General features: G+C 52.2%; 1 protein-coding gene across 4 annotated transcripts; it reads right to left on the bottom strand.

Annotated features, from left to right (window-relative positions):
• Window positions 1-524: 524 nt before the first annotated feature.
• Window positions 525-26828, bottom strand: ARAP3 (ArfGAP with RhoGAP domain, ankyrin repeat and PH domain 3). 4 transcript variants are annotated; one of them, XM_025294027.3, is made up of 33 exons: window positions 26696-26828; window positions 24512-25061; window positions 24339-24400; window positions 24132-24243; window positions 20543-20743; window positions 20337-20406; window positions 19948-20068; window positions 19672-19856; window positions 19472-19578; window positions 19013-19212; window positions 18835-18920; window positions 18497-18679; window positions 18221-18356; window positions 17454-17570; window positions 16859-17006; window positions 16652-16754; window positions 14486-14705; window positions 13684-13747; window positions 13278-13441; window positions 8373-8585; window positions 8007-8112; window positions 6722-6869; window positions 6328-6396; window positions 5626-5700; window positions 5413-5527; window positions 3515-3643; window positions 3283-3416; window positions 2964-3046; window positions 2828-2863; window positions 2659-2722; window positions 2424-2561; window positions 2199-2237; window positions 525-1703 (listed from the first exon to the last, which is right to left on the bottom strand). In XM_025294027.3, the coding sequence occupies exons 2-33, from the start codon at window positions 25042-25044 to the stop codon at window positions 1218-1220; spliced, it is 4647 nt and encodes a 1548-aa protein (XP_025149812.3). In that variant the 5' UTR covers window positions 25045-25061; window positions 26696-26828; the 3' UTR covers window positions 525-1217. The 4 variants fall into 4 exon arrangements, with proteins under 4 accessions (XP_025149812.3, XP_044803491.2, XP_044803493.2 ...); XM_044947556.2 differs by lacking the exon at window positions 2199-2237; XM_044947558.2 differs by lacking the exon at window positions 2424-2561.
• Between the last annotated feature and the right edge of the window lie 965 nt (window positions 26829-27793).

Genomic DNA, 27793 nt, shown 5'->3' with positions numbered 1-27793 from the left:
TGTTCAGAAAACAGCCTGAGTGATCAATCTTTTTTTAAAAAGGAGAAAATTTCATCCCTCTTCCCTAAAACTCTTCGATTGCTTCAGAATAAAATCATGGCCTACAAGACTGTGCACGATCAGGTCCCTCCCCATCTTTCCCCTCAGCCCATACTGTGGTGTCACTCCAGTCTCCTTGCTCTTCCCCCAATATCCCAAGTCCCTTCCCATTGCAGAGCCTTCATACCTACTGCCTTTCCATTCCTTCTGGAGTGCTCCTTCTCCCAGCATTCCACATGCCTGGCTTCTTATTCTTACATTTCAGCTCTTCACAGAAACCCTTCCACCCAGCCCAGTGCACATCACTTCGGTTTAGTTGTTTCACAGCACTGATTGTGTGTGTGCATCTTCTGTTTTCCCTCTACAGTGGAAGCTCCATTAAAGCAAGGACCCCATCTCTTTTGTTCACACTATATCCCAAATACCTGGCCCAATTAGGTGTTCAGTATATACATGTTGAATAACTGAATGAATGAATGGCAGCCTTTTTGTTTCAAGGTTTATTAACAGTGACCCATCCTTTTTGGCTCCTCTTTGACCCACCTCCCAACCCTAATCAACCTCCCACTCTAGGGCTTCACTGTAGTTTCTGAATGTTAAAGATGGGGTAGGATAAACTTGGAGATCATTCAAATTTGTGCCTTCCAGGGACTTCGCTGGCAGTCAGGTGGTTAAGACTTCATGCTTCCACTGCAGGGGGATGCCAGTTTGATCCCTGGTCAGGGAACTAAGATCCCGCATGCCAAGTGGTGTGGCCAAAAAAAAAAAAAAAAGTTTGCCTTCCAAATCTTTTTACTGTTAATGCATAAAACAATTCTTTTCAAACTCCAAATCTCTCACAGAATCCCTACATATCAAATACATAAAGCAGGAAGTGCCCTTCTTGAGGGAAACTATGTGGGCCTTACAGTTCTGAGAAACAGTTTGACATTCATTGTTCTGCTTATTTCAGTTACTTCATGGTACAGGTGAGTTAGCGGAGGCCAAGCGCGGCGCCATGACCTGCCTCTTTTCTGAACCGGATGCTGTCTCGGGAGCTCCTGGCCCTGTGCTCCTTCCACAGCACCAGACTGGACTCTGTAGAGTCTTTCCAGCCAGGGCAGACGTGCCCCGGCAGTGTCTGCCATGGGGAGAGCTTGGGTCTTTGATTACCTACCCCTCAGACTGCTGTCCCAGAGTCATGTGAGGGGCTGGCTGCGGGGTAGACTGGAAGTGCAGGGAGTTTGGGTGGGGAAGCCAGGTGTCTGTGTCGGAAGGCCATTGGGGCTCGGGGGCTGGGGGCTGGAGGGTTGAGAAGGGCTGCCCAGGCCTGTGGTGGTCTCTCCCTTCCTCAGGATGAGGCTGCTCAGCTCCTGGAGTAGCTGCTCCTCCAGGGACCCATGTGTCTGGGGGCTGCTCTTGGAAGGGGGGCCTGGAGGGGGCTCAGGTGGCCTCTCCTCCCAGGCCTGGGGGCCTGCTTTGTACAGAAGATATTGATCAAAGGACCTCTGGCTGGGGAGGGCGGTCTCCGGCTTGGCTGTCCGCTCCCGTGGGGTAGAGAAGGAGGTGGAGATGTCCTCGGTCAGCTCGGGGAAGGCCCCCACTTCCTCATACACCGGCTCCTCATACACAGGTTCCTCCAGTTCTTCCTGCTCCTCCACAGACCCCTGGGATGACTTCATTGGCTGGATGAGAATGGGGTCACCAGAGGCAGGCACAGATTAGAGTTCCAAGATTATTAATCGCTAACATTTATTGAGCTCTTCCTCTTGACCAGATGCTGCAAAAATACTTTTGCATGTATGATGTCAAAAACAGCCCTGTATAATGGATACACTGCAGGTGAGTGAGCTGAGGTACGGAAGAGTTAAATAAGTTGCCCAGGATCACACAGTAGGTAAATGGTGGAGCTGGGGCTTGAACCCAGGTCTGTCTGACTCCAAAATGCATTCTCTTAACCACTTCCTTCTACTTCTCAAATCCTGTGACCACTTCCCCCTTTCTTCACTGCATCCTACCATCCCTTGTTTTCCTCATTCCTTCAGGTCGCAACACTCTCTGTCCACCCGCACACACACTCACGTATGGCCTGCATCGGGCAAATACAGAGAGCACATGGGCTCAAGCAGCACAGAGCATAGGGCTGACAGGCACAGAACTGGAGCAGGCACAATACTCACAAAGAACATGGACAGGGTCCTCCGGTTGTGAAGTCGCCGCTGGGCACAGGTAGGGTGGGGAGGCAAGGAGGGAGAGACACAGAGACACAGTGAGGCCTGGCAGCAGGAGCTTCAGGTGGAGAATTGGGGCACAGAGAAGGCAGAGGGGGCACCAGGCTGGCAGACATGCCATTTCCTCCTGCAGTGTGCACAGGGCATGGGCAGGGACGGCTAGGGGAACCTCACCAGGGTCTGATTGGCAGATAGGAGGGTGGCCCCACTGTCATCCCCACGGATGGGCAGCAAAGGCATGGTGCCAAACTTCTGACGGGCGAGGTCAGAGGAGGAATGGCGTCGTAAGACCACTGGCTGCTGGTCATCGTGCTGGAGAGAGGGCGGGGGAGGCACCGGTGGGCATGGGAGGTGCTGAGGGTAGAGCTGGGCCCACAGACCTGGCTCTCAGCTCCCTCCTTCCCCTCACCTGGGCTTTGAGGATGCTGGTGGTCCAGTCCCACATCTCGTCCTCGTCTGTGCAGGACAGGTAGCTGGGGGTGATCAGAGTGGGATCACCAGGAGGGAAAGGGTCACAACTAGAGAGGTGGAGGATAGGAAAGGCCAGAGGACGGGGAGCCTGGCTGGGAGGTACTCACAGGTGCATCTTCTCCAGCATCAATGTGAAGCCCCACCTGAGAAGCAAAGGAGACCAGTGATGTGGGTGATCAGAAAGCCAGAGGGGTGGTGGCATTTCATGCCTCTAGAAGGGTGGACTGGGGGGAAAAAACTCACGGGGTGGGAGGCTTGAACTTTTTGCGGATTCCAAGGTAGACCTTGGCATCTTCCAAAGGCCACTCTCGTTCCGGTTTAGAGCTCTGACAACATGAAGGCCAGCAGTGAGGTTGAGAGGTGAGAGAGAAGGATCATGGTTAAGGAGGTCAATAAACCATGGAAGCACTGGAGTTGTATGAAGTCAAAGGGTCAGAGAGGTCAAAGGGCCAGGGAAGCAATGAGACTGATGGAAAAATGGGCTGTGGAGTGACAGGGTCGAGCAGTCAGGGCTCCTCCCACATAGCCATCCAGCCTCCCTCGGCACTCGCCCAGGGCCCACCTTCTTCTCCTTGAGCAGCAGCAGGCAACGGCCACGCAGCAGAAAGAACCTCTCCTGGAAGCGGTTTCCCAGCAAGCGGGGGGGCTCCTCCCGACACCGCAGCAGCCCCACCCGTGGGCTCTCACGCCGGATACCTGGGCACACGTGGGCAGGGCAGGGCTAGGTGGAGGGTCCCTGGGAGAGGCCTGGGGCAGGGGGTGATGGTGGTGCTGGGCTGAAGAAGGAGGCTCACCTGTGAAGAGGCAGCCAGCATGGGCCAGAGAGACTTTTCTCAGGAGCAGGGAGGCCGAGCAGGGCTCTGGAAGTTGGCACCATTGGAGGGCCTGCTCAAGGACCCTTTCCTTGGGGTGCAGTGGCCGCTCTAGGGGGCAAGATGAGGGTAGGTGTCAACCAGATATCCGTCCACAGCCTGGCGCCCCCTCCTCCTCGCCCACCAGTCACTCATTCATTCGTCCAGCCAGCCACAGGCATAATTTAGCACTGACTGTGCCAGGCACCCGGCTGCCCTGGGGATACAGTAGGGAGCCTGAAACACCCAGCCTGCCTTCACAAAGCCCACAGCCTGGTAAGGGAGCAGAGAGTAACAGATAAGTAAATCAGGTAAAGACAAACCAATATTCTGAAGGAAACAATAAAAAGCTGAGAGAGAGAAACAGGGCAGCTACTGAGATGATAGGGTGACCAGGCAAAGCCTTTCAGAGGAAGCATTTGAAGATGAGACACAGAGCCTGAAGGATTGGGAAGAATAAGCCATTCAGAGATGGGGGAAGAGGACTCCAGGGACGATGAAATGCAGCACCAAAGGCCCTGAGTTAGGAAAGATGTGCTTGAACTTAACAGCCAGCACGGCTGAAGCAAGGAAAACATGTCATTTGAGATGAAGTCTGAAAAATAAGTGAGTGCCAGATATTCAGGGTCTTGTAGGCTAGAATAAAGGGTTTGGATTTTAAGTGCAATGGGAAGCCATTGGAAGGTTTTAACCACGGGAATGGCATGATGTAATTTATGCTTGAACATGCTCATTGACTGCTGTGTGGAAAATGGCTTGTTGGAAGGCAAGAAGGGACACTGGCCAGTTGTGCCCTTTATGGAGCTGTACATTTTCGTGGTTAGTGTTGGGGTGCAGAAAGATCATGGTGACTTCAACTAAAGTGGTAGCAATGGAGATGGAGAGGTGGTATATTTAGAAAGATACTTTTAGACTCAAGAGGATTAGTTAGCCGGTAGGTATGAAGATGAAGGAACTGAAGGAGTCCCAGAGGAGTCCCAAGTGTCTGGCCTCGATAACTGAGTGAATGCTGATTCAATGACTGAGTAGGGAAAACTAGGAAATGGCTTGAGCTTTTTGTCAGGGGAGGGGGTTGGGAATTGAATTTGGTCTTAGAATTTTTTATTCACTTTTTTTTTTTTTGGTTGTACACGTGGCATGTGGGACCACTGGTTCCCCAACCAGAGATCAAACCTGCATCCCCTCCAGTGGAAGTGTGGAGTCTTAACCACCGGACTGCCAGGGAAGTCAGGTCTTGGACATTTAAAATATGACATGTTACAAGATGTACAAGTGCAGGAGTCAAGCAGGCAGCTGGCTATGTGAGTCTGGAGCTCAGAGGAGGGGTCTGGACCACACATAAACATTTGGGGCCAACTTATTAGTGGTATTTAGAGGCACAAGAATGGATAAGGCTCACCCAAGGAAACACACAGAGAAAGGAAGAGGGTTGAGGATTGAGCCCCAAGTCCCTCCAGCATTTGGAGGCTGGGCAAAGTAGACAGAGACGCCTCCTCTGAGGTGAAAGAGAAACCAAGGGTGTTTGGGGCCCACGAAAGACAAGAGTACAGAGAGTATTGAGAAAGGGTGAGTAGGAACTTCTCTGGTGGTCCAGCAGCTGAGACTCCGCACTCCCGATGCAGGGGGTCTGGGTTCGATCCCTGGTCAGGGAATAGATCCCACATGTCGCAACTAAAAATCCCACTTGATGCAACTAAGACTTGGCACAGCCAAACAAATAAATACAAAAAGGAAAAAAAAAAAGAAAGCCTGAGAGGACAGCTGCTCATCTGGTAACCCAGAAGTCTTGGTGACTTTCACCCCGAACACATGTGCCTGCGCACATGCGCTGTCATACGCACCAAGCTCCCCGTGCTCTCGAATCTCAAACGTCACCCACAAGTCCGTCCCAGCTGCCGTCCCCCGAATCTCCAATACTTGGTTGGTCAGCTCCTCAGCAGTCAGTGTTGGGGATACCTGGGGTCAGGGCAAGAGCGGAGGACCCATGCAGGTCAGGCCACTGCCCCTGCTGCCCGCCACCCTCTCATCTCCCCTCCTGTCCCCTCAGGACTCACCTTCAGGGTGACACAGTTGTCTGGGAGCTGCTGCTCTATGAAGACCTCCATGATGAGGTCTCCAGCCTGGGACAGCTGAGGGGAGGAGTACAGAAATGAGGAGGACACAGTACAAAGAATCAAGGTCAGAGGACTCCTTAGGTTGTCTCATGAGTGCTTCCCCTACAGAGGCCTCCTCTGAACCCTCACCCCAAACATCCCTCAGACCCTTTAAAGAGAAGAAACTCCAGGCGTGGTGGCACTGTGTGCGGTAGCGCTTGAGAAGACAGGTTGGAGTCTGGGTTCCAACTCTGCCACTCGCTACAGTACAACCTTGGATAAGTGACCCTTCAAACCTCAGTTTCTTTGAAAAAATGGGACCACCTACCTCTTAGAGTTGTGTGGCACTAAAGTGAGATTACAGGTGCTTGGAATATAATTCATCCCCAGATGTTAGCTACAGCATTTATTAGTCTTCTCACCTCTTTGTCTAACTTAGCTAACCCTTCGTTGGATCTCTACACCTGGAACTAAAGTGCTTCTGCCACCCTTCTGTAATGAAGAACCCTCAGGGTAGAATAAATGGAGCAAATCCTAAACCAACCACCTCTCCCCAAGGCGCTCCTCTCCTTGGGTTTCCTGTGGCCTAGAAGCAGAAGGTCACCTTCCTATCTCGATGTCCCCTCCTGGCCCACTCAGAAGTCTAGGGTCAGGACAAGTTACCTGCACATCCTTCCAGGTGGTGATAAGACTGACCTCCAAGTCAATCTGGGCTACCTGGTCAGGGTCAATCTGTGGAAGAGCCAAAAGGGTGTGTGTCTGTGGGTGTCTGTGTGTCGGTGTGTGTGTGTATTAGCGGGAGGCTGCCGGGAAAGAGGGTAAGTCCAGAGACATGTGCAAGACCAGAGCCCCTGGAGGAGAGGGGGAGAGGCCAGAAGAGCCGAGAGCTAAGGGGCAAGGATGTTAGGAGTGTGGTTACAGGAGACGGGGCCCAGGGCTCTGGGATGGGGTTCCTGATGCAGAGGGCCTTTGGAGGGTAAGGTTAGGGGTTTGTTGGGACAAGCAGGATCCAGCATCCAGGGAGAGGGACCATAGGTCAGGGGTCGGGAAAGCTTACATCAAAGACAGAGATGTAGCCATCGATGAGCTCCTGCAGCACGCGCACCTCGTGCTCCCCCCGCCCATCTGTCTGGAACACGCTGGGCGCGAACAGCAATGCCAGGTTTCGCGTGCACATCTGGTTCAGAGAAGCGCACTTCTGCACCCTGTGGAGGGGTGTGAGGGTCTCAGGTGGGTACAGCAGTCATTTGGTAAACACTTATTGAGTCCCTGCTATATGCCTGGGCTAAGCACTTGGGCTACAGCAGTGAGTTAGACACAACCCTGCCCTCAAGGAGCTCCAGTCTAGGGGAGAGACAGACTTACACATAGGAGTCAGCAAACTTTTTATGTAAGTTTATAGATAGTAAATATTTTAGGCTTTCATGCTGTACCATCTGTCACAACCCCTCAATTCTGCTCTGGTGGTGTGAAAGGAACCATGGGATATATATAGAAGAATGGGTATGACTTTACATTTTATGTACAAAACTTTATTTACAAAAATAAGCAATAAGCTGGATTTGGCCCAGAGGCCATAATTATCCAGTCTGTAATCAGTACCATACAACTGAGACTCATCCTAGAATCATCTAAAAAATCTGTCTCTCCCAATAGACTGGTAAAGGTAGACTTGCATCTTATTCCTCTTTGTGTCTCCAACATCTAATCCTTTGCTGCCAAAGAATATTAAATAAAACAAAATAATGCCAATTGTTCACCATTTCTGAATGCTTACCACATATATGCCAGGTGCTGTGGTAAGTTTACAACGAGTACATCATTTAAATCTCATATAACCTATGAGGTGGATGGTTGTGGTGATGGTTTAGTTGCTGAGTCATGTCTGACTCCTTGCGACCCCCTGGACTGTGGCTCACCAAGCTCCTCTGTCCATGGGATTTCCCAGGCAAGAACACTGGAGTGTGTTGCCATGCCCTACTACAGGGAATCTTCCCAGACCACGGATTGAACCCTGGTCTCCTGCATTAGCAGGAGCATTCTTTACCGCTGAGCCATCAGGGAAGCCCATGAGGTGGATACTATACCTTATACCATCTTCCTGTTACAAATGAGGAAACTGAGGCTCAAAGAAAACAGTTAATTTATCCAAAGTCATGTGCTAGAATAACGGAGTCAGATTGAGGCCTAGGTCTGTCTGACCCCAAAGTCCATCCTGTGAACCTTTATGCTGTTACACCTTCACTGAACAATTGTCTATGGGGTGGATATGTGAATGTGAGTGAGTGGACAGAGGTAACGAAGGATCGGGGGGAAGCCTGCAGGGGTCTGGCTGTACTGACCGATAGAGATGCCCAATGAGGGTGGCCAGTGTGCGGCGGTTGACCCGTGGCAGGCAGCCAATCACTTCTTTGTATTTCTCCAGGCGCTGGTTCTTCTGGGGCAGCTCTGGGGATGTGATGGGCAAGGGGTGGTGAGAGTCGGGGAAAGAAGAGCAGAGGGATTTTTAGAGAAACAAACCCAGGATGGATGTGTCTCTGCCCCTTCCCACCTTTCCCTGAGCTGAGTCCCTGGGTGATCAGCCAATTGTGGCAGGAGTGTTGGGGTGGGGGCTGCCTAATCCCACAAGGGTGCCTTATAGATTCTGGGGGGGCAGGGCGTGGAGTTCCTGGCTGGGTCTCCGTTGCCCATGAGGCTCTTGTACCCACCAGCAGCCTCCCTCCAGCGAGGCAGCAACCGCGCAGAGGTCACAGGATCATCAAGCTCTCGAAAGAAGCGTTTGAGTGTGTCGGTGACATCCTCCACAAAGTGCTCCCCTGGCCGAAGCTTCACGGACCGGGCATCCCGCCGGAACTCAGCCAGCAGCTTCAGGCTGCGGGCGCGGGCACCCCCTTTCCGGTATACGCCCTCCAGCCGGAGCCCTGTGAACAGCCAGCATCTCAGCTTACCGCTGCCCAAGACCTGCTATCACTCACCCAGTGCCCTGTCTGTGACCCACCCCCCCATACTGTACATGGCTATTGGGGGTAGGATGGTCAGACAGAAATCAGCCTCTCTGGCCTTGCTTCTCAGGTCCCTACTCCAGCCCTCGCCTTCAGAAGGTCCATCCCTAACCATGCCATCACACTGCAGCTCCCTTCTCTCCTCACAACTTTGATCTTTAAATAGCACCCTATGAAATCACATTACACTCAGGATATGTTATTCACAGGTTTTGAATTTATGAATTCATCTACCTCCTGAAATGTATTTGGAACCCCCAAATCAATACCTGTGGCACTCTGCAGTCACTTGTGAACATGCACAAATGGAGAAAATTTTCAGTTGCCTGATGAACATTTTCCCAGCTAAGGCCTCAAGCAGTAAACAAGTGTCATTCTAATGGTATATTTAGAGACACATATTTTTGCATTCTTGTTCTTCTTTGGGGAGGGGGGTGGAATCTCACTGTTTAAAATGGCCCCCAATTTAGGGCTGAAGTGCGGTCTAGTGTTCCTAAGTACCAGAAGGCTGTGATGTGCCTTGTGGAGAAAACACATGTGTCAGATAAGCTTTGTTCAGGCATGAGTTATAGTACTGCTGGCAGCAAGTTCAAAGTTAACGAATCAACTGTATAGTAAATAGAGTGTCTTTAAAGCAGACTCATGGATACAGAAAACAAACTAGTGGTGACCAGTATGGAGAGGGAATAGGGAAGGAGCAGTATACTGTTTGATATAAAATAAACTGTAAGAATATATTGTATAACACAGGGAAAACAGAAAATATTTTAGAATAACTATAAATGGAGCACAATCTTCAAAAATAGTGAATCACTATATTGTACCCCTATAATTTACCAAATATTTTACATCAACCATACTTCAATTAAAAAATAATAAAATAAAAAAATTTAAAAGAGGAAAGCTTGGACCTATACTCAATATCTTATAATAACCTATAATGGAAAAGAATCTGAAAAAGAATATAGGTATTATATATTTATACACACACACACACACACACACACACACACACACAACTGAATTACTTGGTCGTACACCTGAAACTAACACATTGTGAAATAATTCAATTTAAAAAGAGAGGAAAAGAGATGAAAACTTAAAAAACATTAAAAGTGTCTTCAAACAGAAGCACACATAAAACAATGTTACATATTCATCAACTGATGAAAATATGACCAGAATTTCCCAGGAACTTAACTCTGTATTTCCACTGGGGCAACACTTCAGCATTCATTGATCCAGTGTTTTCAGTGACTTTATAACTGCCATGAATCATGAGAACTGAGTGTATTTGTTTCCTTAATTATTACCCATCATTCCCACAAGGCTCTGAGCTTCACAGAACCTTCCTCGTTCACTGCCCCACCCGCCGTGGCTGGCACAGGGGAGCAGCTCAATAAATATGTGTTGAATGAAGCGTGGTGGTGCAAGATCTGTGGAGCAGCAGGGAAGAACACCCACACTTTCTCCAGGGCTTTTCACTGGGCCTCTGACTTCAATCCTCCTAGGAACACGTGTGAGGCTGAGAAGCGGATGGGGTCTATTAAGTTTGGGGAGTCAGTACATAAGGCTACTGCAAAGGCGTGGAGGATGTCTTTAACCACTGACTCTCCATTGTCTGTGTAATAAACACAACTATTTGTAGGCGCATGGATGTCCTTTTTCCCCTTTACTGTCCTCCTTAGTTTTCTGAGAATTTTCTTCTCAAGAGTCCAGCCTTCTAAAGAGGGTTTGCTGGAGGAAAAGAATTAATTTGATCCTTACTCGATAAAGAGAAAAAAGCAGAGGCCAAAACTCACAAAGAATTCTGGGAACCCCTTGCAGAGTTCATCCTTTATGGCTGGAAAACCCTCCCACACAGAATAATTCTACTCAGACTCTCAACGATTTTGCTGCTCAGCTTGGCTCTTGCCAAATAGCTGCACTCTCTCTGTTCTCCATAGCTCTGCATCTCCAGTCACATCTGAGGGCCCCGCTCCTTCCATGCCCACACCCCCACAGTAAGAGTAGCTATGGAACACTTCAGTTCAGTTCAGTTGCTCAGTCATGTCTGACTCTTTGTGACCCCATGGACTGCAGCACCCCAGTCCTCCCTGTCCATCACCAACTCCCAGAGCTTACTCAAACTCATGTCCATTGAGTCGGTGATGCCATACAACCATCTCATCCTCTGTCGTCCCCTTCTCCTCCTGCCTTCAATCTTTCCCAGCATCAGGGTCTTTTCAAATGAGTCAGTTCTTCACATCAGGTGGCCAAAGTATTGGAGTTTCAGCTTCAACATCAGTTCTTCCAATGAATATTGGGGACTGATTTCCTTTAGGATGGACTGGTTGGATCTCCTTGAAGTCCAAGTGACTCTCAAAAGTCTTCTCCAACACCACAGTTCAAAAGCATCAATTCTTCGGCGCTCAGCTTTCTTTATAGTCCCACCCTCTCATCCATCCATGACCACTGGAAAAACCATAGCTTTGACTAGGCAGACCTTTGTTGGCAAAGTAATGTCTCTGCTTTTTAATATGCTGTCTAGGTTAGTCATAACTTTCCTTCCAAGGAGTAAGCATCTTTTAATTTCATGGCTGCAGTCACCATCTGCAGTGATTTTGGAGCTCCCAAAAATAAAGTCTCTCACTGTTTCCCCATGTATTTGGCATGAAGTGATGAGACCCGGATGCCATGATCTTAGTTTTCTGAATGTTGAGCTTTAAGCCAACTTTTTCACTCTCCTCTTTCACCTTCATCAAGAGGCTCTTTAGTTCTTCGCTTTCTGCCATAAGGGTGGTGTCATCTGCATATCTGAGGTTACTGATATTTCTCCTGGCAATCTTGATTCCAGCTTGTGCTTCATCCAGCCCAGTGTTTCTCATGATGTACTCTGCATATAAGTTAAATAAGCAGGGTGACAATATACAGCCTTGATGTGCTCCTTTTCCTATTTGAAACCAGTCTGTTGTTCCATGTCCAGTTCTAACTGTTTCTTCCTGATCTGCAGATTTCTCAAGAGGCAGGTCAGGTGGTCTGGTATTCCCATCTCTTTCAGAATTTGCCACAATTTATTGTGGTCCACACAGTCAAAGGCTTTGGCATAGTCAATAAAGCAGAAATAGATGTTTTTCTGGAATTCTCTTGCTTTTTCAATGATCTAGCGGACATTGGCAGTTTGATTTCTGGTTCCTCTGCCTTTTCTAAAACCAGCTTGAGCATCTGGAAGTTCATGGTTCACGTACTGTTGAAGCCTGGCTTGGAGAATTTTGAGCATTACTTTTCTAGCGTGTGAGATGAGTGCAACTGTGCTATAGTTGGAGCATTCTTTGGCATTGCCTTTCTTTGGGATTGGAATGAAAACTGACCTTTTCCAGTCCTGTGGCCACTGCTGAGTTTTCCAAATTTGCTGGCATATTGAGTGCAGCACTTTCACAGCATCATCTTTTAGGATTTGAAATAGCTCAACTGGAATTCCATCACCTCCACTAGCTTTGTTCATAGTGAGTGTTTCTAAGGCCCACTTGCCTTCACATTCCAGGATATCTGACTCTAAGTGAGTGATCACACCATCATGATTATCTGGGTCATGAAGATCTTTTTTGTACATTTCTTCTGTGTATTCTTGCCACCTCTTCTAAATATCTTCTGCTTCTGTTAGGTCCATACCATTTCTGTCCTTTATTGAGCCCATGTTTGCATGAAATGTCCCTTGGTATCTCTAATTTTCTTGAAGAGATCTCTAGTCTTTCCCATTCTATTGTTTTCCTCTATTTCTTTGCACTGATCACTGAGGAAGCCTTTTTTATCTCTCTTTGCTATTCTTTGGGACTCTGCATTCAAATGGGTATATCTTTCCTTTTCTCCTTTGCTTTTTGCTTCTCTTTTTTCCATAGCTATATGTAAGGCCATCTCAGACAGCCATTTTGCTTTTTTGCATTTCTTTTTCTTGGGGATGGTCTTGATCCCTGTCTCCTATACAATGTCACGAACCTCTGTCCATAGTTCATCAGGCACTCTATCAGATCTAGTCCCTTAAATCTATTTCTCACTTAACCACCTATAGGTCCTAAATGCATCACATGTGCTCTTTATCACCACTATCCTGGAACATGAGACTGTGAGGAGCCCCATTTTCTTTCTTTTTATTTTTTGGCCATACCATACGGCATGTGGGATCTTCCTTGACCAGGGATCGAACCTGTACCCCCTGCATTGGGAATGTGGAGTCTTAACCACTGGAACTGCCAGGGAAGTCCAACAGCCCCATTTTATTTTTTAAAATCTATTTAATTATTATTAAAGTTTTCAGCTGTACTGTGCGACATGTGGGATGTTAGTGGCATGTGGGATCTTTGTTTTCTGACCAGGTGTTGAACCTGTTCCCCCTGCATTGGGAGCCTGGATTCCTAACCATTTAACCAGCAGGGAAGTCCTGGCCCACTTTAAAGATGAGGGAACTGAGGCTCAGAAAGGCAGAGCAGCTTGTCACTGTCAGGTTGCAGTCTCTGGAGGCAAAGTTTTTGAAGGCAAGTCACATGCACACATCTCCCTCCTCAATCCCATCTAACCTGCAGTGCCCATGTTCCCCATCCCTCACTAGCTCAGTGTCAGCCAGTACCCACTCACCATGCTGAGTGACAAAACTGATGCAGGCATCCACGATGATGGGGATGTCACCCCGGCTCATCTGCTGCTCCTGCAGCCCTGTGCCTCCCCCACCGGCTGCCCCCTCAATGGCCGCGTTCCATGCTGAGAAGTCTAGCCGGCCCTCTGCCTGTAGATACAGTGTCCTGAGACCCGAGAGATCTGAGTCAGAGCCAGCTCCAGGGGAGTCCTCAAGCTAAGAGGCCCAGGAGCACAAGGATCAGACTTCCCAGAGACACCAGCAGGGGGCAGCAACACCCAACCCAGACAGGGCCCCTGACTAGGGAAGTGACTTTGAGGAAGTGGGCAGTGGTCCAGCAGGCCTGGGTGGAAGGTGTGAACTGTGCTCTAGGAAGCGGGCCGAGTCAAGGGTAGGGGCAAGACTTACCTTCCTGTCTCCACCAAAACCAAATGCTCTTTCTTGTCCGGGGTGTCAGCTGCTGAGACCACACCTTGGAGGAGAATCATGGGACATTATCATTGTCATCTTCATCATAGTGATTAATATTCATTAAGTATTTAAGGTATGTAGGTTCCATGCTAGGAGGTTTACAATCAATACTGCCTTAAACCTTTTGAGTTACATACTATTATCCCCACTTCAGGTTCAGATGGTAAAGAATCTGCCAGCAATGAAGGATACCCGTTTCACATAAACTCAGAGATGTTAAGTAACATGCCTCAGATTACTTGTTATGGCAAAGCTGAGCTTGAACTCAAGTTTCTTGTCTCCAGATCTTTAAATCACTATCCTACACTGTTCCTCTTTTAGGAGGAAAAGAGAATTCCCAGTCCCTTCTCTCAGTCCCCAACCAGCAAGCAAGCGACTCCAAATAATGATAATAACACACATAACATATAACATTTATTGAATACCTGTAAGATGCCTCCTGCCAGGTTCTGTGATAAGTGTTTTACATGCATTGCCTTATATGAAACTCATTACAACCCTACTATTGAGCCTAATGTGAAGATGAGGCAACTAAAGCACAGAGGTTAAGTAACTTGTCTAAGGTCACACAGCCAGCAAGTGATGGTGGGGTGGCGGGGTCTAAATCTGGGCAATTTGACTTTAGAACTTCTGCCTGAATCCACTATTCCTCCTATCTCCCATAGGGACCCTAAATATATGAAGGTCCACTACCCCACCCCTCATAGCCACCCTTCATCCCTGCCCCAGCCCTGCTCACTGATCTCCTGTAGCCGGCGCAGATGCACCATGTCTTCAGGGGCTGGGGGCCCAGGGCCTGATGCCGGGCACAGGAAGAGGTGGTCTCCACGAAGAAGGCCGAACCCAGACATCCAGAGGCCAGGGGCCAGGGTTGCATGGGAGGGGGACCGCAGCCACAGGCGACCCAGCCGCAGCAGCCCAGGGCCCAACAGCTGGTGACAGCTCAGTGGAGAGAACCACTGTGAAGAGGAGGACAATGGAAAGGAGGAGGGTAGGGAAAGGGACAAGGGGTGGGCAGAGAAGTAAGAGTGAGAGGGATAAGGGGAGGCAGAGGAAGACATGGAGAGAAAGCCAAGGAAAGAGGGGAATGAAAGGGATGGGGAGAGAGTAAAGGAAAGACCGGTGCAGGAGACAGGAGATGGATGGAGAAAAACAAGAAAGAAATGCAGTTTAATTCGATTTGCTCCAGCCAACACAGAGAAGACGCCTGTGCGGCAGGCAGTGTTATACCCTTAATTGGGATGTAGGGAAAGACATGCTGGGTAGCTGCATGCTGTGACAGAAGTCACGAGGCCCCAGGAAGTCCCACCCCCAGGGGGCCAGGCAGAGGCTTCATGGAGAAAGGACTATTTGAGGTGTAACTCAAAGCAGTGCTTCTCAAGCTACTTGTGCTGAAGGAACAGGGAGTTTAAAATTTTTTTACCAATCTGTCACTAACCAACACTTTGATTAAAAAACAACAAAACGAATTACTAGAAAAGTGAAATGAAAAAGGAATGACATATAAAATATAAGCCCCCAATTTTTAAAAATTAGACTCCACACATAAAATTATTCTGTCACATTGCTATGAAAGATTCTAAATAGTGACTCTCAAGCTCTATACTTAACCTGTCACAGGCTGTAAGAGAATTCCTCAGCCAGGACCAGGTAATGGACCACACTTGGGGTAGCACTGCCTTAAAGGATTTTTGAAAAGTGGTGGCTCAGTGGTGGTGAACCTTGACTGGGAAATGGACAGAGAAGCCTGGCGGGCTACAGTCCATGGGTTCTCAAAAGAGTCAAACACGACTTAGCAAATAAACAAGAGATAATAGGAGGAGACTTGGAGGGCCGTATCAGAGCCCTTAGAGGATATGAAGACAGCTTATTGGTGTGAGAAGTTCTGAGTGGGGTCAGAAGCTAGAGCAGGGGAGCGCTTCCTACAGAGTAGTGTCAAATACACAGACTACCTGGTGAGGCCAGAGGGAGGCCCTTGAACCTCACCCAGGGCAAGTCACTGGCCACCTGCAGGGGTGCCGCTTGGAAGAGTAAGGCGAGGAAGACAGCCAGAAGGGGTTAGGGAGGAACTGCAGGCTGCCAGAGCTCATAACTTTCTAAGAAGCTGTGGCGGGGCGGGGAGGTGGCACGCCAGGGTGATGAGCTGAAGGTGGAGCAGGGCTGGGGGGAAAGCTGTTTAAGGATGGGAGCGATTATCACTGTCATCGCCATTACTACTTCAACACCCACAGATGGAGGGCTTGCGGCGTGCCAGGCAGTGTGGGCCTCACGTGTCACTTAATCCTCAACCCCAGGGGGTAGATCTTTGACACCCACTCTACCCATATGGAAGAGCTCACACATGTGAGTTGGAGGACTCAAATCCCAGGATATCTGACTCCAGGGATCTAGATTTAATGCCAGGGATCTAATTTAATGCCAGGGGTGGGGTGCAGGATGGAGAGAGTGCCTTGCCTGGGCATGGAGAAGCTGGGTCAGATAAAGGCAGCTTTGCCTGTGGACTTGGAGATCTGAGCCTGGGGGAGGGGGCGGGAGTCAGGTGGCAGCCTCTCTGAGGAAAGAGGCCAGCACAGTGCAGTCTGGCCTGTGAGCTTTGCAGACAGAGGCCTGACTTCCGTCCTGTGCTCTGCTGCCTTCTAGCTCTGTGACCTTTACTGAGTGGCTTCAAAACCTCTGAGTTCTAGGTGTGAAATATTGATAATCCTTACCTCTAAGTGTTGAGAAAATTAAATGAGATATTGAGTGGGCAGCGTTTAACACAGGACCCGGCACAGAGTAAGTGCTCAGTCAACCTCAGCTGTTAGTGGCAGGGGTGGGCATGGCTGCAGGAATAGGAGGGGACAGGATGGGGGCGGGGGGTACAGGGAACCCACGAGCTGTAGGGGAGGGGTCTCAGCTGTCTTACCTTGCCCAGGGCACTGGTCCAGGCCTCCAGACTGTCAGCTCCTTCTGTGCCAAAATGCTGAATCCTCCCCCCGGTGAGGATGAGCTCGAAGGAGAAGGGGAACCTGGAGAGATGAGGCCCGGGAGGAGGGATGGGGTGAGTGAGGGGGCTGGCAGGCTCAGGATCAGGAGGGGAAAAGGGAAGTTCAGGGAACAGGGTGGGTGTTACCTGTCGAGGTCACCTGGGTCAGTGGGTGGGGGGTTCACACCCAAACATACAACATCCTGGGGCTGGATGAGGTGGAGGGGTTCAGGGCTGCTCTCCGACACAAACATTTCCAGAGCCGCACCCAGGACACACCACAGTCGGGGGGGAGCTAAGAGGGAAAGTGGTGGTCAGCAGGCAGCAGACCTCTGTCCCCACTGTCAGAATTCCCATTTGCCAGATATTATTCTGTGCCAAACCCTCTACCTACGTAGGATCTCCTGTAGTTGTCACAACGCTATGAGGGGAGTTTTACACTCAATCCTATCTTGCAGATGGGGAAACTGAGGCTCAGAGTTGAAGTACTTGCCCAAGTCACATGGGGAGAAAGCAGCAGAGCTGCGATTTGAGCCGCCACGGTGTGACTTCAAAGCACAGCCTCTCAACCATCACCCAATGCTGCCCCTCCCCACCCCTGCCACGGTCCCTCTGACCCCAGCACCCTTGTCCACTTCAGGGCGTGTCCTATCCCAGTCCTCTCCTCCTTATCCCTCTAGGGAACACTCCCAACCATCCTGGCTTCTGCCCATCCCCTCCCATCCCTTGGCTCCCCTCTCACCATCTCGGCCCCTGCGAGGGGGTGGGGGTCCAGCTTTGTTGCTGATGGGACCACAGTACAGGAAGCTGCTGTAAGTGGCAGGCACCACCACTTCATTGTACACGCCAGGGGAGGGGTCTGCAAGGGAAAGGAGAAGTGGTCACGTCAGGCCAGTGCAATGGAACCCCCTGACCCCCTTGGGGAAGTGCTTGATTCGAAGAAGACAGTGGGACCCAACTCCATCGGCAGCATGGCCTAGTAGAGCTCAGTGGTGCTGGACCCCTCACCATCCAGATCAGAGAAGAAGGTGGCAGGCAGTGATGAGGCTTCTAAGCCAGCCCTTGCCCACTGCCTGTCTCCACCAGCCAGCGAACAAGTAAGCTCTGGGTGGAAGGCTTAGGCAGGAGCCTTCCTGTAAGTGTCTTGGCCCCTGTGGCATGACTACTGGAGACCAGCCTGTGTAAGATGACCATTTCTATGATCAGACTTCCCTTGGGCAGGTGAGAACTGACCTATGGGTTGACCCGACCTATGGGTTGACCCTGACAGGGATAGGCCAGCACTAACACCTCAAGCATCCAGATCCACTCCAGACAGTGGTCATTAGTGGTCATTTCAAATACGAAGAAATAGAGCCTAGAGGACTTGGAGGGTTGAGAAACTGCCCAAGTTGGGCCATTGTGATGGGCTAGCTGACAGGTAATTGGGGGCCCCCGCCAGAAGAACCAAGGCACAGGTCAAGGCTGAGAATTCTTGCAGGGAGAGAGAGGAAGCCTTGTGGGGATTACCTGGGGGCAGGAGACTAGGGAAGCTGCCATCGAGGGCTGAGGGGGTCCAGGGCTCCTCTCCCTCAAAAGCCTCGACACAGAGGAGCTGGGTCATGTTCTTCAGGAGGTTGGGTCCTGCCACAGCTGCACATAGTGCCTACAGGGAGAAAAGGCCTCTGTCAACCCCAGCACACAACCTGGGAGTCCTGGGGACAGTCCTCCTGTCTCCAAAACAGCCCCACTCCAAGTTTAGGTGTTTCAACTCAGAGACCCATCAGCCCCGGCCTTCCCTCCTACCTGGAGAAGCTGGCTGTGATCTGGATACTGAGGGTGGGGCTTCCGGAAGAGACCAAGCCGGTACTTCCGAGAGATGAACTCTCCCCGAGGGCCAGGGGTGGTATCTGGGTGCAGCCCCTCACCTGGGGGGAGTGACCCTGCCCAGAAGCGGTTGGCGCGATCGTTTCCCAGGACAATGAACAACTGCAGGGTTACGGGGGCAGAGGCAAGTGACAGAAACTTGTATCCCCAGGCATTCCAATCCTGTCCCCAGGCTGGACCCAAGGCCTTTTCACACATGCTCCTTCCACCCCAGCCCACACCCCCAGACACACTTTTTCCCTCTGCAGACTTCTCACCTGCACTATCTCATTACTCCACACACTTGTGTCCAGCTTCAGGCTCTGCACCTTGGAGATCCCAGAACCCAGGGCCCGGTGCTGACCTGTTAGGGTGTGAAGGGCATGGGCACCCTGAGCCCTCCTGCCCCGAGCCCCTGAGCCCCTCCCCGTTTCAGCTAAAGGCCCCAGTCCTCACCTGCGCACTGCTTGCAGATGACCACTCCCAGGTTGACCGCAGCCCAGTCTGGGCGGGAGGCACCACAGTCCGCGCAGTGTCGGTTTGCCCGATTGGACCAGATCTTCTCAGCCACCTCGTAGTCAGACAGGGTCTCGGTTACTGCTTCCTGCAGAGCGGCCGCCCAGCTCTGCCGAGCCCCCCCAGACTCGGCTGTGAAGCTGAGGGGTGGACAGCCAGTCCGTGGGCCTGGACACCCAGCCCCCTACCCGCCCCACCACCCGGGGCATTCCTGCAGCAGCCCCCACAGCCATACGTGGGCCAGCCCAGCCCCTCCTGACATCCTTGACCCTGTTCACTGGACTCCCATCGGGACACACCCACTGACATCCTAAGGAGGAGGCCTTGGGGCCTCTGCACCCCAGTGTCCCCCCTCAAGGTCTCTCCCCCGGCCTTGCCTCCTGCCAGTCTGGGCCCCACCTGAAGCAGCGATGTGGTGTGAGCAGGTCGAAGCTGCGACTCTTGGTCTCCCGCACACTGCAGCCTTGTAGTTCAATGAAGCAGATCCCGATGCCCAAAGAGAAGGCCTGGCAGAGTCGGGGGTGGGGGGCAGTGGGCAGGCACAGTGAGGTCCAAGTGGGCTAGGTCAGGCCCCTCGGCCCTGGCCCGGCCCTGCTCACCTGCTCACTCTTGTACAGGGCCAGCTCTCCGGGGCTCAACGCAGCAAACACCTTGGCCTTGTGCCCACGTAGCTCCAGCATGCCCGTGCGGAGGGGTCGAGGTGGCTGCGGGGGCCGGGGGTGGCCCAGGAGGCGCTGCTCCTTCAGGCAGGACTGCAGCGTGGAGCACCACATGTCCCGCTGAGCTGGCGGGGGACGGGGAAGCAGGTAAAGTGGGCTGTGAGCTCACCTGGCCTCCTCAGCCCTGCTCTGAACCCAGGGGGCCCTGGCCCTCACCCTCACTCTCTGTGCGGAACACGAACACCCTCTGGCCGGTGATGACCTGGAACTTGTTGTCCTTGCTGCTGCGGGTCATCTCGATGGCCGTCAGAGGGATAACACCCTTAGGGAAGGGGTCCTGGAGGGACAGACAGCCCATTGGCCCCTGGGGACAGGAACTCAGCCATGTGCACTGACCCCCGGGGGCCAGCACCAACGTTTAATGAGATTCGGCACTCATCCCGCAAGCAGGGGGGTACAGCTGCGAACTGCGCTCCTTTTGACCCTGACAACAGTCACGTGGTGCCTGCCTCCCCACCACAGGGGAATCGGCCTTCCAATCCTGAGCCTCTCTCAGCTCTCCCTCTCCCTTTCCCCAGGCCCCATGAAGCATCTCCCAGACCTACCTTATCACTGCCAAAGTACATCAGACTCCTCCCGTTGAACTGCACAAAGCGCCTCTGAAAGACGTAGTTTCTGGGGAAGGGAGAGGCTGAGATCAGTAACTGGTGGAGGCTGCACCCCAGGGGTCCTAGGATCTGGGAGCACTTGAGACCCGACCTCCACCACCAGCCAGCCTCCCGTGCCCCGCTCCCCTTCCCAGCAGCCCCACCCCTGAGGGGAGAGCTTGTCTAGCCAGCCACTGAGCAGAGGCGTGGGGCGGTCTGCCGTGGAGGAGAAGCTGGCATAGGGTGAAATGAGGTCATCATTGGTCTCTGTGTCCAGGGTGGGCAGGGAGAGGGTGGAGTCCCCAGGCAGCTCAAGGCTGGCATAACCAGCATCCTCACGTGCTTCCAATTCCGGCCTGCTGAGCCTTGTGGGGGCCAAGACAGAGGGGAACACACTTTAGAGCCAGTTCCCTGGACAGCCCCACCCACAGCACCTACTGGAATGCCCGGCAGGTACCAGATCTGCTTTTTAAACAGGGGAACAGGGCGGCTGGGAACCCAAAACACGAGCATGGATCTTCTTCCCAGGGCACACTAGGACTTTTCTTTTGAAAAATGTCAGTCCTTTGCCTCTGCCATTAGTATTACTTGGTGGAAAAGTTGGGAATAACTAACACAGATGACTTTCTGCCACAGCTGCCTATCTCATCAATAAGTCTGATTGGTTCTTTCTCCAAAAAGTTCTTGCCTTTCTCTCCCTGGACCAAGTTCCCAATAGATCTCACTGAAGTGAAGGGAATTGTCTAACCAGTCACTTGCTTCCATTCTCGCCCTTCCACCAAGGATGCAAATAAGATCATTTCATGCACCTGCAGGAACCTCTACAATGACTTCCCGTTAACACCTATCGAAATTCCTTACCAGTGGATGCAAGACTGTGTACAGAGAGACCCAGGGCAACTCTGACAACCTCATCCTGCATTGCCTTTGCCTTGCTCACTACAGTCCAGCCACATTCTCTTCCCTAGTTCAGAGTCTTTGCCATACTGTTCCCTCTGCCTGGAACACACTTCCCTAGGCTGCTTCTTTCTATCCTTCAGGTATTCCTTCCCAGAAAGTCCTCTATTATTCTGTTACTTTCCAGTGGTTCCTTACCTCAGCTGTACAAATCACTTGGGAAATTTAAACATATCTGCATATGAACCCCATGTGCATACGTGCGTGCTCAGTCATGTCCAGCTCTTTGTGACCTCATGGACTAGAGCCCGCCAGCCTCCTCTGTCCATGGGATTTTCCAGGCAAGAATACTGGCATGGATTGACATTTCCTACTCCACGGGATCTTTCCAATCCAGGGATTGAACCCGAGTCTCCTGCATTGGCAGGTGGATTCTTTACCACGTAGCTACCGGGGAAGCCCTGTGTGAGCCCCATGCCAGACACTTAAATTTGAGTCATTGGGAACAAGGCCCAGGCATCTGTCATTTTCAAAGTTCCCCAGGCTGTAGTGCAGCTTGGGTTAAGGACCTCCACCCTACCCTACTTGTTTCCTACTTAATTGAGAAATTGAAGCAACCAGAGGATAATCCCCGCAGACTCCCAGCGGCCCATCTGCCCCATTCCACATACACACAGTTTTCCTCCTGGTACTATGATAAACACCACTGTCTAAAGCTGATCTGTCCTTTGGGCACTTGGTTCCAGTCCTCTCACCTACACAAGGACATCACTCCAGACTTTGTCCCTTTTCTCTCTCCTATATCCACTAGTTTTCCCTCTCTATCAGATCATCCCTATTCACCTATGAATATACACAGCATTCCATGCTATTAAAGCCCCTTTCTTGACTTCACTTCCACTATCTATAACCACTCAAACTCTCTGCTCTTCTTTGCAGAAAAACTTCTCAAAAATGTTGTCTTCATATTTCCAGTTCCTCTCCTTTGTTCTCTCTTGAGCCCACACAAATCAAGCCTTCACTCCTAGCACTTGTCAAGGTCCCAAGTAACCTCCGTGTCACCAATTCCAGAGGTCAATTCTCAGTGCTCATCTTACCCGACCTTCAGTAGCATTGGATACATCTGACCTGACCTCTTCCTCCACCTTATATCTTTTCTTCCGTTAGCTCCTGTGGCATCAACTTCTCCTGATTCTCCTCCTACTTCACTAAGCTTTTTTTTTTAGCCTGTTTTGCTGATTCTTCCTTCTATCCCCAATCTCTCAATCCTGGAGTATGCCAGGACCTTATCTTGGTCCTCCGCTTTACCTATACTCACTCACAGCTACATACACCCATCTAAATGCTGACAACACACAAACCTAGATCTCCTGTTCAGACCTCTCCCCCAGACTCCAGACTTGTATATCCAACAGCCTATTTACCACCTCTTCTTGGGCATATAATACACACCTCAAATTCAACACATCAAAACCTGAACTCCGAATCTGCCTTACTCCTGTGTTACGCATAGTCTTCCCCATTTCAGACCACAACTCCATGAACTTTCAGTTGCTCAGAAGAGCACTATCAAACGGTCTTTGAAATTTGGTTGTTTTATAGTTTTAGCACAGCTCACACCAGACTAGCCACATTTCAAGTGTTCAGCAGTCACACGTGGTTACTGGCTACCACACCGGACAGTGCAGGCTCAGACGGAAACCCTTGAAGTCTTTCTTGACTCCTCTTTTTCTGTCACAATTCAATTTACTAGGACAGTTTGTCTTCAAGATATAACCCAAACCAACCACTCCTCACCCTTCCCACTCTCATAGCAGTAGCCTGAGATTTCTCACCTAGATCACAGTAAGAACCTCCAAACTAGTCTCTCTGCTTCTGCTTTTGCCCCTACAGATCATTGCCAACACAGCAGCCAGAGGGATTCTTAAAATGTAAGTCAAAACCCTTCCAATAGCTCGCTTCCCATTTCACTTAAGAGTAAAAGTGAAAGTCCCGATATGGCTCCTTTTGCCTCTCTGACAGCGTCTGCCCCAGCTCTTCCCACCCTGGCCCCCTCTGTCCCAGCCCTGCTGACCTTGTCATCGCTCCTGGATCCCCTGGTTACATGGCCTTCTCAAAGTCTCTACTCTGGCCACACTTCCCACCTGCAGCATTCTTCTCCTAGAAGGACTAACTCCCTCACTTCTTTCAAGTTTTAGCTCAAACATCATCTTCTTAACACTCTGGCAACTCCTGGTGAAAAACTGCAATCCTTTCCCCCCCTCACCCCATCCAGCCCTCTTACCCTGTTCAATTTTTTTTCATGGCACTTATCACCTTTTACTGGAGAAGGGCATGGCAACCCACTCCAGTATTCCTGCCTGGAGAATTCCATGGACTGAGGAACCTGGAGGGCTACAGTCCATGGGGTCGCAAAGAGTCGGACATGACTGAGCGACTAACACTTTCACTTTCACTATTACCTTTCAACATAGGAATAACTCGTTTATTACATCTATTGTTAATTGACTAATTTCCGACAAGGGCAGGGATTTATGATCTATCCCAAGTATTTACAACAATATCTGACATTCAGTAGGTGCTCAAAAAATATTGTTAAATGAAAGAAAGGCACTTCTCCATATTTTAAGTCATATATCCATTTCTTTGTCTACCTATTTTATTTCTTATCTGTTCCCACTGAGTCACAGGCTGCCTAATGGGAGACTGGGTCTGTCTGTCATATTCATCCTAAATCTCAATAACCCAGTTGGCACACAGTGGACACTCAACACACATTTGATGACCAATGGGAAACACGGCCGCCACCAGCTCAACCCGCTCCTCTTCCTGCCATAGTCACTCTATGCCACTCACCTGTGTTCAGCCCTTTCCTGACAGACACCTCGGCCTTCTCTTCTGTCAGGGGCCCCTGGGACCCCCACAGGCTGGACACCATAGTACAGGCAACCAGGGTCCATGATGTGCACTGGCAGGTGGAGAAACGGGGGAGACAGGGAAGAGGTCAGGTGAGAGTCCTGAAGGGCACTGCTCCTTTCCCCCAACCCATGATAGCCAACCTACCTGTGCCCGTTGTGGGCCTGAGGGCAGGGGTGGGGGCAGCTGTCTGAGAGCTGTCTGGGGCCCTAAGGAGAGAGGTCTAGTGGTCATTCAGGGAGAGAGAAGGAAGGACAAGCCCTCATGCCCTGCTCCTCCCTGCCCCCAGCATTGGATCCCAGGGAGCCGACCCCACTCACATGTCCTGAGCTGTCTGGGCCCCGCCTCTTAAGTCCAAGCCAAAGTAGATGGCATTGGGCATCATCTCCACAGTATTTGAGGCCGACGGCTGCTCGGAGGAGGACCTCGGAGGGACAGTAGGGGACCTCGGACTCAGGCTGGGCTCTGGGCTCTTGGATGTCTCTGGTCTCCAGACGGCTGGACCCAACCCAGGCCTCTGGGTGGTGGCGGAGCCACCGAGTCCACCAAATACTGTCCTGGGCTTAGGCACAGGCTTGGTGGGCTGGGCTGGGGGTGCTGGGCTGTGCGAAGGCTCCATGGCACTTTCAGGCTGGGGATCCGGGGGGCCCTCGGCAGTGCCCGCCTGCAGCAGGCGCAGGATGCGCTTCCGGTGCCCCGTGGCGTTGATGCCCAGCTGCCTCAGCTCCCCGTGGCCCAGGCCACGGGCCGCACCCGCCGTAGCCAGACCCTGCTGCCGGAACGCGTCTGCATACTGCTCCAGGTGCACCAAGGCCAGCCACACAGCGATGTCCAGGTCCTGAGGGGCAGCCATGGGGGCTCAGGCCATTGCTGGGGGAGGGGCAGGGTGAAGGGAGGGCTCAGGCTGAGATTCCCCCTCCCTGTCCCAACATCTGAGGCTTGGACAGAGGCCACCAGACTCCAGTCTTCCTCCAGAGAAAATGACCAGAAGCCTGTGATCCGGAGGCAGAGCCAACCCCAAACATTGGAAAGGGCCTCCCCATTATAGGAGCAGCCCTTCATTTGCAGAGGAGGAAACTGAGGCGAGGGAGGGGAGGAGGCTTGCCCCAGGCTCATGGCAAGCTGGCTTCTTGGTGAGAGTGTTGGCCCCTTAGCTCCTGCCCACGCAGTGTCTGGGTCAAAGCTCTGCATATACTCAAGTCAGCAAGCCTGGGACAAGATGCCAGAACCCTGCAGGGGTGGGGATGACAGGGGCTGGTGGGGAGGAGGGGCCCACGATGAAGCTGCTATGACACAGAGGAGAGGGGAGGAGGAGAGGGGAGGCGAACCTCCCACTCCCACTGGTTCCAGGGCTGAGTACAGGCTCCGGCCATCCGGCCATCCTAATCCTGGTCGTTCCCAGTTCCTCCTCCCCTTCCACCTATTGTCTCTGCTCAGACTTCCTTCCTGTCCCTCCAGCTCTGGCCGCCCCCACATCCTGCCTGCCTTGGTCAGGCTGTCCAGAGAGCTCTAGGCAGTACCAACATCTGGGCAGAGGCCACTTGGGGAGTGAGGATGGGGCAGAGAACTAACTGGGCCAGAGAGATGAGGGACCGGGGGTACACCAGGGTCTCCACCCAGCACCCACCTGCAGCATCTTCTCCCATGTGTGTGCAACCTGGAACACCCACCCTGCAGGAACTCACACTGGGAAATGACATCCCCCTACCTCTGCTTTCTCCAAGCCTTCCTTTGCCCTGTCCATGCCTTTGGACTCAAGTCTCTGAGGCTCTGTCCCATTCCACCACCTTGACGTGGATCCTGATCTAGTTAGTACCTAGACCTCTCTTGGATCCTGTCTCCGTGAGTTTTTTGTCTACCCTGTCCCTGTCCCCACCCCATTCCATCTCCATCTCTATGTCTAAATCCATCTCGGTCCCTTCCTTGTTTTGCTGTCATTAAGCCTCTCCTTGCCTCTGTCTCCATTTCAACTAGATCTTCAGTTTTAGCTGTGTCTGGCCAACTCTGACTCTTAGGTTTCTGTCTCTGCATCTGCCCGTACTTCTCTCTCCCAGTTTCTCTCCTGCGGGGTCCTTCTTACCAGGACTGCCTCTCGCCCCAGCATCAGTTCTGGCCTCTCTCCGCCTCTCTGTGGCGGAGCCCCCTCCCCAAGCTAGGGCCCGGGTGCTGCACCTCCCGTCCTGACTCAGAGTCCAGTTTCCCGGTGACTCAGGCCCGACTCGAGGGCACGGGACTGAGAACTAGGAGGTGAGCGGGGCAGGAGTGCGGGGGGTGGGAGCCAGGGGGGGCGGGCAGGGCAGTACAGGGCAGCTCCGGCTACTACGAGGGAGGGGGCAAGGAGGGAGGGGGCAGAGGCCGGCAACCGGAGGGAGGGGCTGATCGCGGCGGGGAGGGGGAGAGGGGAGGGCCGCGGGCGCGGAGTGGGGCCAGGGATCCCACAGAGGCCCTCGAGGTGATGGGGAGGAGTCTGGGAGGCAAGAGCCGGGGGGCGCGGGGGTCCTCACCTCACTACGCGGCCGCCGTCCGCTCCCCGGTACCCACCCGCCGCGCCGTCCGAGGCTCCGGGTCGCGCCGCGCCGACCCCGCCTCCCCTCAGCCCTCCCCCGACGGAGCCCCGCCCCGCCCCTGTCGTCGGTTCCCTCCGCGGGGGCCCCGGCCACTCCTTGTGCAAGCGGCGGTCTTCAAAAGGTTTGGGCTCCTTACCCAACCGTTGTGCTTATCTCGCAGCCTAACCAGCTCAGCCCCTTTAGGGGCCCAGAAAGGGCGGGGGGGGGCCGGAACAGGGTTGGAGGCCGAGTCAGCCTTAAAGAGCGGGACAAAGAGGCAGAGACTAGACGGAACTGGGGACAAGGGTAGAACAAGAGAGAAGAGAGTGCTGCGAGGGACAGCTTTGCATCCCCGCCGCCGTTCCCTCCCCGTCCGTCTTGTCAAAAGGGGAGGGAAAGCATCGGACCCTAAGTCCCCAGGGCACCACCTCTCCCACGCCCAGCAGGGTGGCTGGACTCTGGTACCCAGTTAACGGGGAACAGAAGCTGACATCCACAAGTCACGGATGGATATCCACAGCCTTCCAAGCTGGCAAACCTTCAGAAGCCCCGCCATCTGACTTCGGGGAAAGAGGCCCGAGGCCCAGCAGAGGAGCCCTCAACTGCTTCTCCCTCTTCAAGCGCCTGGTGTAGGTTTCCTCCCAGGCATGCAGGGTAGCAAGGCAACATCCTTACTCCCAAACCAGGCTTTGCGGCTGCCCTTTATGAAGATAAGGGTGGTGCCCTGTCAGCACGGTTACCCAGCAAGCAGCCTTTTCATCCTGGGGTGAAGCCCCTTCTTCCCACCTCCCTATTGCAATTTGGAGGGGAGTGGTGAGAAGAAGGCCTGAGGATAACCTGCTCCTCTCCCTTCTCGGCGTCCTGTCTGGAGCCCCAGCCTTGGAGCCTGTCCCCAGGGCCTGAGGCACTTCCCCCTCAGAGCTGGGCTGGCCTTTAGCTGTGCGTGGTGTTGGGGGGGGGTGGCGGGGGACACCCGCTGGCCGGCTTTGCTTTCCTGTTTGTATGAGAGGAAGTTGGCTGTGAGTCAGCAGACACAGGAACTGTCTGTCAGTAGCT

This window comes from Bubalus bubalis, chromosome 9, assembly GCF_019923935.1.
Source record: "Bubalus bubalis isolate 160015118507 breed Murrah chromosome 9, NDDB_SH_1, whole genome shotgun sequence".
NCBI lineage: Eukaryota > Metazoa > Chordata > Mammalia > Artiodactyla > Bovidae > Bubalus > Bubalus bubalis.
Note: the sequence above shows the minus strand (reverse complement) of the source record. Positions and strands in the feature narration are given on the sequence as shown.

Bases quoted from the DNA above. Each gene is read 5' to 3' on its own strand.
- ARAP3 (XM_025294027.3), bottom strand. From the start codon at position 25,044: ATGGCTGCCCCTCAGGACCTGGACATCGCTGTGTGGCTGGCCTTGGTG. The intron at 18,357-18,496 runs GTAGGAGGGAAG...TTCTCCCTGTAG, and splicing joins ATCACAGCCAGCTTCTCCAG to GCACTATGTGCAGCTGTGGC. The intron at 2,562-2,658 runs GTGAGGGGAAGG...CCCTCTCTCCAG, and splicing joins CCAGCATCCTCAAAGCCCAG to CACGATGACCAGCAGCCAGT.